The sequence below is a fragment of the Melozone crissalis genome, unplaced genomic scaffold (assembly GCF_028551555.1).
Source record: "Melozone crissalis strain CALT ecotype California unplaced genomic scaffold, PUWL_Pcris_2 ptg000006l_1, whole genome shotgun sequence".
Taxonomy (NCBI): Eukaryota; Metazoa; Chordata; class Aves; order Passeriformes; family Passerellidae; genus Melozone; species Melozone crissalis.
The window spans coordinates 7786551-7799830 of record NW_026535784.1 but is presented as its reverse complement, the minus strand read 5'-3'; the positions used below and the strand labels follow the sequence as shown (position 1 = coordinate 7799830).

The following is a 13280-nucleotide window of genomic DNA, read 5'->3' as shown; positions in this document are numbered from 1 at the left end:
AAACAGATCAATCTCAGTACCAGCATAAAGGAAAACTTAGTATAAAGTTACTTATCTGGTACCAAATTTCTTAAATCAGTCTCATAGGTCAAGATCACTCATATCACTCACACAAAGAGCAAAACAGCATTTATTACTTATCAGAAAGGTTGAGAATGAAAGAGGAGAAAATGCCTGATTGCCACTTGAGATGCTGAATGCATAAAGCTGTCGAGTATCCAGTTTGCAACTGCCCTGAATGCCACTTAACCAGGTCAGTTAAAGGCAGGTGGAGAAGTGCAGCACCACACAGAGCAAAGCAGAGCTAACAGCTCTTCAAACACACCACCCAAATCACTACCAAGTAACTGCTCTCACAAACAACAGCACAAGAGGCTGTTTTGGCTCTTTGTGGTTTGTGATGCTGGTGGCTGAATGAGGCAGACAAGGTGAATGACTCGATTCCTCAGTCTGAAAAGATGTCGGGATCTCCTCAGACAACATGAAGGAGTGGGAAATTACCTCAAGTTACATCAAGTAGCAGCTGTCAAACTACTGCTGTATGTGACAGCCTGTTGTAAAGGCCTCATAAAGCCAGGTCTGGGCCAACAAAACTCCTTCCTGAACCACTGGACAGAAATTCCTAAAGTCACCAATTAAGAGACACATGCAGCAAGGAATATCACAGACTTCAATAACCTAAATTCATCGTGCAAGTTTCCTCAGGTCATACTACAGTGTGTTTCTCTCACAGCTTTTTCTCCTGCAGTGTAACTGCAGAAAGCATTGACCCCTTAAATAAGAAATCCATGATACATTAAATTATCAGTTCACTCTTTGAAGGTTTGTGGGACAAGGAGCTCTTGCCAGAGGTGACAACAGTCATTTAGACAGGACTGATCTACAGATGAACATTTGCTCAAAACCTTTGCTATTTTAAGACTTACTAAGCAGTTTATCTCTAATATGAATTCTCCATTGAAACCCTGATGTCTTGTGGAGAAGCTCTAGCTCTAAGAAAAAGCTCTGTTCTGTGCAAGTGACAAAGTGAGGTACAAAGGACCCAGGGCTCACCTACCATTGCTGCTGAGGGCTGTGCACAAAGCTGATCTAGGGTCAGTACTGAAGTGCAGTTTTTCACATCAGTGCCAAGCTGAGAGCCCTCTGGGCAATTCCAATGTTTCAAGATAAGAACTGACACCACAAGTTCCAAATGGACCATTTCCTTATTAAATTCTATTTCACTAGGGCAGAACCCATGTTCTGGAGTCAGTAGACTTCAGAAAGGATGCAGATGAGAAATAAAGGTACTTTCCAATATATCCCAACCAGTCTGATGGTCTTGTTGAAGAAATTCTTTCTGAGAAGGTATAACATCTGGCACTTCAAAAGGGAGGCCAGTATGAGTTCAAGGGAAAGTTTGTTGTTGGTGTTTAAAAAGCAGTAAGGAATTATTGCAAACTGCAGTAAGGCACCTAAGAAAAACAAGAAAGGCCAAAAACCAAGAGCCACCTCCCATTCCTGAGGTCCTTAGAGAGCTGGGAGGGCTTGGTGACATGGAAGAGGAGTGCATGTTTTTGGACACCACTAGAGCAGACTGGTACTAAGTGCTTATGGCACATACATCAGTTAGAGCTAGGACAGAGGTGTTGCCATGGTTTAACCAATTTCAACATCACCTGGCATCTCAACACAAAACTCTGTCATGCCTGCAAGGCATTGTGCATGTAAAATAGGCACAGAACTGACAAAGATGGGGAAGACAAGAACAAGTAATGCTGAAAGAGATGGTTTAGCCTCAAGAAGACAATTTCCTTTAGAGTAAGTTTTACCTTGCTAAATACATTTAATCAACAATTAAAAGAAGCAAGTACATCAGAAGTTCTGACTCATTGCATCAGCAGAGAGTATGATGCAGGCTCAAAGATAAACAAATGACATTTCATTGCACATCTAATTAATGATGTGCAGGAACATACCTGCAATGAAGCAAAGAACCCAACAGGAGCTGCACAGTTGAAATTACTCTGACCAAAGGATCTCACTTCCTGATAGATCACAGGACAGCTATAACTGAACAAGATTTAGGCATCAACAGAAAGAGGTGTGGCAGGACTTCATTCAGGACAGCTTTGAAACTCTCTAAATATCACAGGAAGATCTCTGAGCTCCAAAGCCACAACAGAGAGGAACACACAACAGGGGGCAAAATTCCCAAGTAAATAGGGATCATAGAACAGGCTTGGAAGGGACCTCAAAGCTCCTCTAGTTCCAGCTCCCTGCTGTGGGTAAGGACATCTTTCAAAATGGCAGAAGTGACTTTATAAACCTTATTTCCCCAACAGCCATTGTACTGTATCACTTTCAAGTTTGTTTTAGTCAAATAGTACTCATGAAAGTCGAAGGATGGAAGAAGGACAGAAATGGTCCAGGAAGAATAAGAAAATTGAAGGAGCATGTACCAGAATCACAGGTAACGCCACAATCACTGCATTATTTAGCTGATAGCACAGTAAACTTTTGAAACAGCTTGTCACAGCTAGCACTCAAGCCCATACACAGAACAGTCTAAGGCAGCTGTAAAACTCAGATTCTATTTTTCTTCTCCCCATCAATGGCTTACACCAAAATGACCTAGATCTGAACTAAGGTCACAAAACAGTAGCCATTTGATAATCCTCCCCTATTTTCAGATTAGGGGGCTTAACAGCCACCTTAAGTGAAGTCAGATCTTCCCATTTAGCTGGGCCCTGCTGTGGCACACTGTCCTGTGAGCCAAACTGCCAGCTGTGATCATAAGGAGGCTCCTTTAAAGCAGTCCTCTACACTCCACATTATATATGGCAGCAATACTAATTCATTATCAATCAAAAGATGTCCAGCAGTTTTACAGCAGTAGCATTTTAACCTGGCATTACTAACTGGTGTAGTGCTTTTCAAATTGAAAATAAATCTTTTAAATATGATACACAAAGCTTTTTGACAATAGTTATGAAAAGGAGGAGCATATTCAACCCTAGATCAATTACACTTCCCTCTGATCTATTACTGGATCATCAGACTAGAAATGCACTAAAGCTAGTTTATAAAGCTAAATATTCCATAAAATTCCATGGAAGTGAAATTATGACAGTGATAACTATTACTCACATGTACAACTAACTAGCCTTTAATTAAGATGATTTGAAGAAGCTGGGAACCATGGAAGGAGGAAGACAAATATTTTAAATCTGAAAATTTAGCATTTTTTAAGTAAATTAGCAACATTTTACAATAAAACACACTGAAAACCAGTAATTTTTCCCCCTGAACAGCACTTTGAACATGAGTAATCAATCCCCAGGTGCCACAAAAGCTAGGATGTCTCCTAATTGGATATAAAGACTCTAGTAAGTTATAGAAAAAGTGAAAGCAAGGAACAGACTTAATGAGGTCAAAAACTCAGTGAGCTTTCATTTACCAACAAAAAAACCCCAACAATTAAAACAGGAAAAATAATTACATCTAGTGACATTTACCCAAAAACGTATCCAACTCACACTCCTGCAATACAACACTTGCTGCTATGGAGATCCAAGCCTGGATGGATGTTGAGAAACAAACACAAAGCAGTAACTGAGATGCTAGAAGGATTTTGCCAATAGGATGTTTATCTAAGAAGGGGTTAATCCAGCTTCTCAAGATGCTACAGAGGAACCTGGACTGTGCCAGAAGAGGAAACCAGAAAAACGCCTGACACGTGGCTCTTTGATCTGCAGAGTGACACGCTGCTGGCCACGCCCCTTAAAAAGGAATTCAGCCTCCACAGCTCAGTGCATTTCTGCAGATTCAGAGTTCTCTGCTCTTTGCAATGCACCTTCTGTGCCCTCACATGCTCAAACAGATGAGCCACTACCATCCATCTTCCCTACTCTTCCTTCACTTCTTCCTGGCTTCTTTATGCCTGTAGTAAGTGGAAGGATAAAGTGGTAGATTAGCAGTGGAAAAAGAAGAAATGTATCACATAACTTTATATCCCCAAACAAGGTTGTGTTTGATTTTGGTTTTGTTTGGTTTTGTGCTCTGTGGATTTTTTTTCCTAATGTATGATAGCCACATGTAGAATGTAATCTTACTTTTCAGAAGTTTGATACTACACATGTGAACCACAGTAATTCAGTTCTGTTCCAACCTCTATTAATGTTCCAACTTATCTTATCAAAGTTCCCACCAAGCACATTGAAGAGAGCAAAGTTCAAGAATAACATAAAAGACAGTAGTTCTAACTGGGACAAAGAATTTTAAGTTAGTAAAGTCTATAAAGCTCTGCCTGACCTCTACATAAACACACCGAACTCTAAAGGTTAGAACAACAACTTACTTTGAAGCCCTGATACTTGAGTCATAGTCAAGAAAAAGGGATCCATTGTAAGCATCTACTCAAAACACCCATATAATGTAGCTGAAAAATAAAACAGGCAAGAGTGGAAAAGAGGCACTAATTTTTCCCATTTTAGCTGTAGGCAGCACAAGCCCCAGCTATTTGAGGGTAGCTGGAACAGAGCTCCCCAGCAGCACACCCTGATCTGGTAACTGATCAGCACAACACATGCCTGTTATTACTTCCCTCACACAGCAAGGCAGTTCAGGAGACCCAGCTAACAGAAAACCAACCCAGAGCAACAACAACAACAACAACAACATTTACAGTTGGCTTCCAGGCTAACTTAAAACAGAAGGGCAGTTCACTGTTATACCAGACAAGTTCTACTACAAAGGGAGAACAACTGGAAAGATCCTTTTGTTTGTGGTACTGTATTCTCTCTCATCAACAGTCTTGTTGGTTAGGAACACTTTCCAGCCAAATTACACTCTTCTAACACCCAAAAATGTTGATAAAATAAACAGTAGCTAAAAATCAGAAGCCTTGTTCTCCCCATTAAAGCTACTTACACTTAACTCAGGGGAAAAAACCAGGTACACTGTAAACCTGATTGGAAAACTGATCCAAGTTAAACTAGATCTGACCTTTTCCTCCCTCTTCTTCCTCCTGCCACGTTTCTCCTCCTGTTTTCTAGGTTAGTGTTAAGCTAGATTAGTTTTACAGTCTAGTTTGTTGAACTGTTTAATAAATGAATGGTCGTACCAGTCAACATAAATCATGAGGGTAGGTACAGTGAGTTCAGAAAGAAAAACAACAATACTGTGTCATGCATCAACCAAAAAAAATCCCCTGAAAGTTACCAACCACAAGCATTAGAGTGCACAGTTACTAAATGCCAAACCAAGGGAAGAACTGAGAGGGAGCTGCAGTGACTTTATTTGCACTCCATGGTTTTGGTTTACACAAGCTACAGCTTAGGAAATTCTCAGTGCCTATAAAGTAGAAAATCAGAGTTTAAATTTCTCAGCTCTCTATCAGCACATATAAAGTAAACAGCTACCATATAAGAACATACAATAAGAAAGTTCAAGCTATGCCTAGAAACGCTGACAAAGATTACAGTAGTTCCTGGAACACTTAAAAATTGAACTGCTTCCACATACCAGTATCTAGACATAGGGAGCACCAAAAACAATCACAGGTTTTATCACACTACTGCAGATATGTGTATCTGCTTGCATGCCCAGCAACACATTTCTGTTCCATGTGCAAAGAATTCAAACCAAGCACTGCATGCACGCCACACAATCCATGGAGTAGTCTATGTAGCAGGAACAGTTTCATCTTTCATAAAAATTATGCTCCACAGATCCTTCCAATTGCAGGTTCTCAAGGGATCAGTGAACTAGTACTGCATCTACAGCTGAATACACAGAACTCCTTCCCTCTGTCTTTTCAACTGCATCTCTGGGTACCATTAATCTAACTTTTCTTGTATTGTTTTCACCACATAGATATTTCTCTCAAGAGTCAATCATAAGATAACCCTTCAAAAACATTTGACAGCAATAGGCAGTTACTTCTTTCTAAGAGAAAAGCTGATGAGTTGAAACAGATTGTGACAAGATACAGAAAAGAAGCTGATTTAACACTGCATATTTGAAACAAAGGTAGTCCAACACAAAACAAACCCCACGTGTTTTCTCTTACTTCAGTCTAAAGACAGTTAATTCAATACATGCACTGCAGCAACTTCCAATGGCCTATAAACACACACTGACCATTTCTTCCTCTTTTGCTAACCTGTTTTGTTCAGGGGAAATTGAGATGGTACGTTCAGGACTGTGTTCCATTCCTGTCAGCTGCACCAATCCAGTGGCTCCTTTTTGTTATTACCCATCCTGCTTCTGCTGCAAAGGCCCATCCCTATCCTTGTGTTAGCAGCAGGAGCTATCAATTTTTTTTTTCTTTTGCAAACGCCCCCAACTCTGCAACAGCCAGTTGACCAGATACTGAGTTAAAACAGATCAGATAGGGGTCCAATGAGTGCTGATGCAAGCATCCAAGAGGCATGAACACGTAGCCAGAACTGCAATTACTCCATTCTAGTAACAGTTCCATGGGAACTGCTGACAATGCAAAATGGCACTTCACTGCATTCTTAAACTGTGGCTCACAATAAGTGTTCAATGCTAGTGCCCACTTACACACCTGACTCTGTAATGCTAGTTTGAGCTGTTCCCTTAGATGATCCCATCTTCCCTCACAGCATCAAAACTGCCTGTGAACCTGTGCTGTGATTGAGATCTAGACTTAATTCCTGTTCTTCTTCTGACATCGGCAGTAACAGTGAGATTACTTCCTTGATCTGCTTCACGCTGGAATCACACCAAGGGTTTCACATCACAGCTCAAAGCACAACAGATCCACAGGAACACCTTACCCCAGTAATACTGCCCATCACACTGGGTGATGGCACTGTGGCCATAGCAGCCTTGTGGGCTGCTTAAAGGTGCTGGAGTGCCAAGGAAGCAAAAGAGTTCAAAGCAGGTATCATACTGCAGTCACTCTTGCATGCCACCTGTTAGTGGCCTGACAGGTGACAGAGCACTGAGCCACCATAACTATCATTAACAGATACACAAGAACATTACAGATGTTAATAACAATACAGATGTAAAATAACTGGTTCTCCCACTACTACAATGGCAACCACAGAAAATCGCCTAAAACCATGGCAGTATTACAAATAAAAACTGCCCCTATCCTGCTGCAAAGTACTTACACCCACATGGAAAGTGAGACCACTGCTGCATATTGTGGGAATAAAGACATGAGGTATTTAATGCAGGAGTGGTGCAAGTGTGGGGACACCAGCAAATGAAGCAGATAGAAATCTTTTGTTTGGGGGGAATTCCTCTCCTTGGAAAGTACACTTTTGAGACAGCTTGTTCAAAAATAGTAAGCTGGAGCAGAAGTTCAAATACTAAAACAAAATAAAAATTGAAAGTCTACATCTATAAAAACAGAATTAGATGCATGAATGTATCCTAGTTTTGAAGGAAAAAAGGCTGGATAAATTTAACAAGAGTAAAAGAGTATTTGTATGCTAGATATCACAGGCATACAAAAATGGATTTTCACTTTGATCAAATTTCAGTTTTCATAAGAAAGCAATACCAAGGCTATTTCCTGTCAAATGTGTGCCCTTGAGCTGCAGAAGAGGAACAGTAAAACTTCTGCCCTTCCCCCAAACAGCAATGTATTTTTTTAGAAAAAGTAGCAATAATATTTTAATTTTTCACTGAAAATGAAAAATTTTACTTAGACACTCTTGTATTTTCACAACACACTGCAGGGTCCTAGCAAGATTCCAACATCCATGGTTGGAATTACTGGCACTTTCCATTCAAAAGCCCCACATTACTGCTCCAACCTCACCCACAGGCTCCTGTGGTAACACAGCAAAAAGCCCAACCCAGTGCCTGAACTGTTCCTGCATCCCAGCCATTACCTGGTCTCTCCTTTGTGCCTAACCATGACAGTGATGGCAACTCAAAGTACTTGTCAGCACTCTACCTATGAAGTTCAAGTGAAATTGGGCAGTGGGATCAATTAATGCTTGAAAAAACCTGCAGAAATCCTGGATTTTAAGGCTAATCACAAAGCTAGACTTAGAGGGCCATACTGCCAAAGCCTCCCAATCCAATGGAATAGACTTAATCAATTCACATGACAAAGTTCTAATCAAAGAGCACCAGAGAGCACTTTTTAATCCTTGTGATATTCACCTCTATAAAGCACCTTGCAATTTAAACCACCACAGAACTCAGTTAGTGGCCAACTCAGGTACTTCAACCCTGAGCTTTCTGGCACTTTTCTATAAATACACCATTTACAATGAGGGTATTTTGTGTTAGTTAAGCCACAAAGACTGTACCTAAGCCAAAACACACCAGTGAGCACTGCTGACAAGAATAAGCAATACTTGTTAGCACACACTATACTGTAAGGACACAACAGAACTGACATCTCCAGGTGCTTTTTAAGAACATCTAGTTTTGAACTCTGATCGAGTCATGCAAGAGTTAGGAACACCCAATAAGCACAAGTCCAAGCATCTTAGGAATGTCAGTGCTCAACATAACACACAAAGATTTCCAGCTGAACAGACATTTTGTACTGAACACCTATTTCAAATTTCCCTTAATATATTGCAGTCATTTACCATGTGGAGTCTTTTGTATCTTCAAGTATGTTTAGATACCAAACAAATTTTCAGTAATGTCAGTGAAATTTAATCACTGATTTGCTTTTCAAATTCTGTAAGTATTTGAACATTTTGACATGAGGCTTTAAATCCCATTCTGGGGGTCACAAATTAACACACCCGGCTGGCAAACCCCAAGCTTTTACACATATGCATGGGCTTGAGAGCTAAATCTGCTCAATCTCCCAGGCTTTGACAAATGAACAATTCAGCAGCTGAGCCCTGCAAGCAGAAGTCCCTACCTATCACTAGCCCTCCACTGAATATTATTTCAGTCTCACTGTTGTAAACAAGAACAGTGCTCACTGTGAGCCTCAACCACTGTCTTGGAGTTATCTCTGGCTCACTTTACCACTTCCATAGAGAAAGTAAATGAGGAATCCTTGACAGCTAAATGATGTCGCTGTTCAGTTAATTATACTACAGAAATGCCAATATCAAATTTAGTGTCAATACAGTAAATGACACAAGACATCAAAATAAAGTTGTTCATCCAAAAAGTTCAAGAACTGGGGGACTACTGCCTTACCATATTGTTTTTCTCATTTTACTATAAACATACAATCCTTGAGAAGAGTGCCAAATCCAAACTCCCTTCTCCACCATGCTGCCATTTCAGCCATCAAGACCTTCCAGGTAACACTAACTTTGTTAGACTCTTTAAATCCTTAGGAATATTTTGCCAAGTGAGAACAATGGACCATTTTGACTTTAGAGGTTATTTTTAGCTGTTGTAGGAGGTTATTTTACAGAATTTAATGCAAAAGAATTTCAAAGGAGTAAAGGGGAACAAAAACCCCCCACAAAAACCCCCAGCCCAAACCTGTTAAGCGTACTCTACCTCCATTATCCTGACTACTCACTTTCTTGCCACTTTGTTTACACTCTCTCTGATAAGGGCTGCTCAACAGGCCTGCCAGGTAACAGTTCTTAACTGAGATAGCTCTTGACTAACTATTAAACCATAACCTATGTCCTTTCTCCTTAGCAGTTGCTACTAATCTCGGGGCTCCTTTCTTTTAACTGAATTTCTCATCATGAACGTACAAAGAAATCATATACTTAACTTCATTTAATTCCAAATAAGACAAAGCTGAATGTGCAACCATACTGCACTCAGTGTAAAATGTAAGTAACTATATGACAGCTCTGCACTTGGCAATTCTCAGTGAAAGGCCAACCCAAAAGGCAACTCTGAAAGAAGTTCCCTAAACACAGGAGATCTGCCCAGTAGAGGACTCAACTTCTTATGTTTCTTTACACTGAGTGTGGGTTGTGCTGTGCAACTGTTTCTCAAACACGTCTGACAGTATACAATTACCACCAGAAGACTCCTGCAGTCATCCACTGTCAAGCAGACTTCTGGATTTCAGCTTAAATTTTTAAATGAAATGCCATTAAATAACAGAGAGCCACAGAAAGCACCAGTTTAGAGATATCCATCCTCGGATTTATCACCTTATCACAGCATCTGTGCAAATGAACTGCCTCTCCTGTATATTCTAATTAAACTATATTCTTTCTATTAGAAGCGCTTTATAGTGTAGTAGTGTTTAGAAAACACTATACTATAATTTGGAGGAATAAAAAGCCACTGCAAGCATACAGAGACGTGTTCACATGTATACAGGTGTTATAACAGGTGTTTATAAGTGCTCTTGGGGCAACACAGAAAGATCAAGAAGCTTGCGTGTAACAGGCAATTATCAGGTTACTGAAAAACGTAAAAAACCCACGGACAGTGGATTAGCCCTAACTACCGGTGAATACATATATGCCAGCTCGTTAGGTATTCACCGCTTACTCTGCTCCTGTCTCAAGCGCCCGCAGAAACACTGAGTGAAGCGCTGCTCACCCGCCCAGCCACACTGGATGTGTTTCCCCGCTCCGCCATCGGGGAGGATCGGCACCGACACTAACGCTCTACTTGAAGATCAAGGATTCTATTTCCCCACGAAGGGAAGCGACTGTTGAAACAATACAAACAGGCAGTTCCCGGCCTCAGCGTTCACACCCCACCTCCACAAACAAATAAACAAAAAAAACCCAAGCGAGGCGCCCGCCGCCCCGAGGCGGCACACGTGCCGAGTGCCAGCGCTTACAGGGACGGGGCCGGGAGGGGAGGCTGCGCTAGCCCGGGCGGAGCGCAGCGGGAGCAGCGCCGGTCCCGGGGCTCCTCCGGGCGGGAACGCCGCCGGTGCCCGCGCGCCCCCGCCTGCCGGACACGCGCGCGGGAGTCACGTGACCCGGGAAACCTCCCGGCACGAGAGCCACCGGGGCAGCCCCGGGGGCGGGAGGGGGGAGAGCTGCCGTCGCCATGACAACTTCCAGGGGGAGGGAAAACTTCAAATCCCAACCGTCAGTGCAGGAGCGGCTCCCTCTTAAAGGCGCACGCACACACAGACACACACACACACACAGAGGCGGGCTCCCTTCCCCCCTCCGCCCCCCAGGCACTGGCGATGGAGGAGGAGAGGAGGGGGGCAGCCACCGGCGCTCACGGCGCGAACGACGAGGAGCCGAGACAAAAGGACCCGAGCCGAGAAAGGCTCTCGGTCGGCGATGACGGGAGGGAGCCAGCGGCCTCAGGCAAAGCTGTAACACCCACCCTCTGGTGCCCGGAGGCGGCTCAGGACCTTCGCTCTCCCTTACAGACCCCGTCTCCGCTCCCACCCTCCAAGAAAGCCGCTGGAGCTGCTCCTCCATCCCTGCTCCCCTCCCTCCGCCCACTCGACAGATCTGGGCTCGGAGAGCCTCGCCCGCCCCGCTGCCCGCTCCCCTCACAGACCTCGCTCACCGCCCCGTCCCCCGCCCCTCGGTGCCCCCCGCTGCAGCCGGGACACGCCGCCACCGCCCCCTCTCTTACCCACACAGTGCATGAGCCGGTGCCGCCAGGAGTCGAGTTCTCGGCGGACTCCCCTTCGCTCCGCCGTGCAGCGGGGGCTCCGGCACTGGGAGGCGGCGGCAGGAGGAGCGGGAGCCGCGGCGGCCATTCCTTCTGTTCCCTTTTCCATCTGCCTCTGACCTCACGCCCGCTCATTTACATACGAGCGCGCGCTCCCCCGGCTCCTCTCCCTCCCCCCCACCCCCCTTTGCCTCGTCGAGCGCGCGCCCGCGCACCCCCTTCTCCCCCTCAGCATCCGGCGCGGGGAGCGCGCGCGCCGCCTGGCGGGGTAACTGACGCGCGTCCCCTCTCCCCACGGTTCCCCCGCCCCGCCGCCCTCCCTGCCTGGGGCCCGGTTCTTCCCCACAGACCGCGGGCCGGGCCGAGAACCGGGTCGAGAACCGAAAACCCTTCCCTGCCCGCTAGTGTCCCGCTGCCCATCGATTTCCCCCGGCCTACAGCTCCCGCAGGGCAGCGCGCCACCTGCTCCGGCCCGGCCAGGGCAGGCGGCAGCAGGGCACGTCGGGAGCTGTAGTTCGTGAGGGAGGGGAGAGGCACCGCCCCCGAGGTTTCTCCCCGGGTGGGCAGTACAGCCGGCCCTGCCAGCGGCCCCACAGCCCCGCGCCTCACAGTGCCGGGCTCAGAACACCTCAAAAACTGGCGCGGTTCTCGCCTTCATCCCACGGTCTGTCCTGGGCGCTGCTTGGAGCCGGGCTCCTGGCTCAGGTGCCTCTTCCAGCCCCTTCGCCCACACCTGCCCCGAGGCTGCCGCCAACTCGCCCCGGCCCCGGCCCTGGCAGCACCACACGGACGCGGCTGTCACACAGCGCTGTGCCTTGCGAGCCAGCTCGCCAGAGTCACTCCGTAGGGAGATCTTCAAAGTTCTCTGAACTGCTGCCCGGTTCAGCAGTCTGTTTTCAACGGCTTTGCTTTCAGTCCAGTTTTTATGGGGCTGTTAGTGTCATGAAGAGCCGGACAGGGAGGTTTGCTCCCTGGCGTCGCACAGCGTTATCTCCCACCACCCCTTTGGAAAAGACTACCGTGAAAATTAGGAACCAAATCAGTTCAGTGTCTGGGAGCACGCCTGAGAAGGCTTACTATCAACCTACAAACTGAAGTCAGATTAAGGTAGCTGCAAGAAAGTTAACACACAAATGTCAGATTGGATTACTTGGAGCGCTTGACAGCCCCTTGGACCGGCGGTTGCGCTGCTCTGCGCAGTCACCCCCGTGTTGTGCCTGCAGCGCAAGACACACATCCCTCCGCACCCGTCTAATGTGACAGTCGCTACCCTTGTCTTGCAAGAGAGCAATTAGCAGTCCTTAATTCCTTAGACCGAAGAACCAAGATCTGCAGTTTTCTCAGATCCTGATTCTTCTTTGAGAGCCTCCTCCTCCCCCATGTTCTCCTTCTCATACCAGGCTTTGTAAGCAGTGTCACTTCAGCAAGAAATTACATTTTCTGTGCCTATTTGGAGGTGGTAATAGAAAACAGGATTTAATAAGGTCGTAGAAAAGACAAGGCACCATTGCTTCTCCCGTTACTCCCCTATATGGGTTGAAGGTGCAAGGCTGGAAAGAACCAAATCACTCTATCTATGCCAAATTTTCTTTTTGTTCTCCAGTATAAGGAGAGTCAACAGCAGCAATACTGTGTTGAAACTGCAGAAGAGCTTCAAGTTTGAACAATAAAGAGGAAATTATTCCCCACATTCATCCCTATACAGATCTGTGTACACTGTAAGAAGAAATGCTATGTAGGAGTGAAGCCCTGACCACCTTTTA

The 13280-nt window shown here is 45.0% G+C and overlaps 1 protein-coding gene across 6 annotated transcripts in view; it reads right to left on the bottom strand.

Moving 5' to 3' along the window:
* The window catches only part of LCORL (ligand dependent nuclear receptor corepressor like), an 80249-nt gene extending 68579 nt beyond the window's left edge, over window positions 1-11670 (bottom strand). For all 6 annotated transcript variants that reach the window (XM_054296100.1, XM_054296101.1, XM_054296096.1 and 3 more), the window contains exon 1: window positions 11479-11670. In XM_054296100.1, coding sequence (XP_054152075.1) covers window positions 11479-11626 — 148 coding nt within the window. In that variant the 5' untranslated portion in view covers window positions 11627-11670. The remainder of the gene's footprint in view (window positions 1-11478) is intronic.
* Window positions 11671-13280: the final 1610 nt, after the last annotated feature.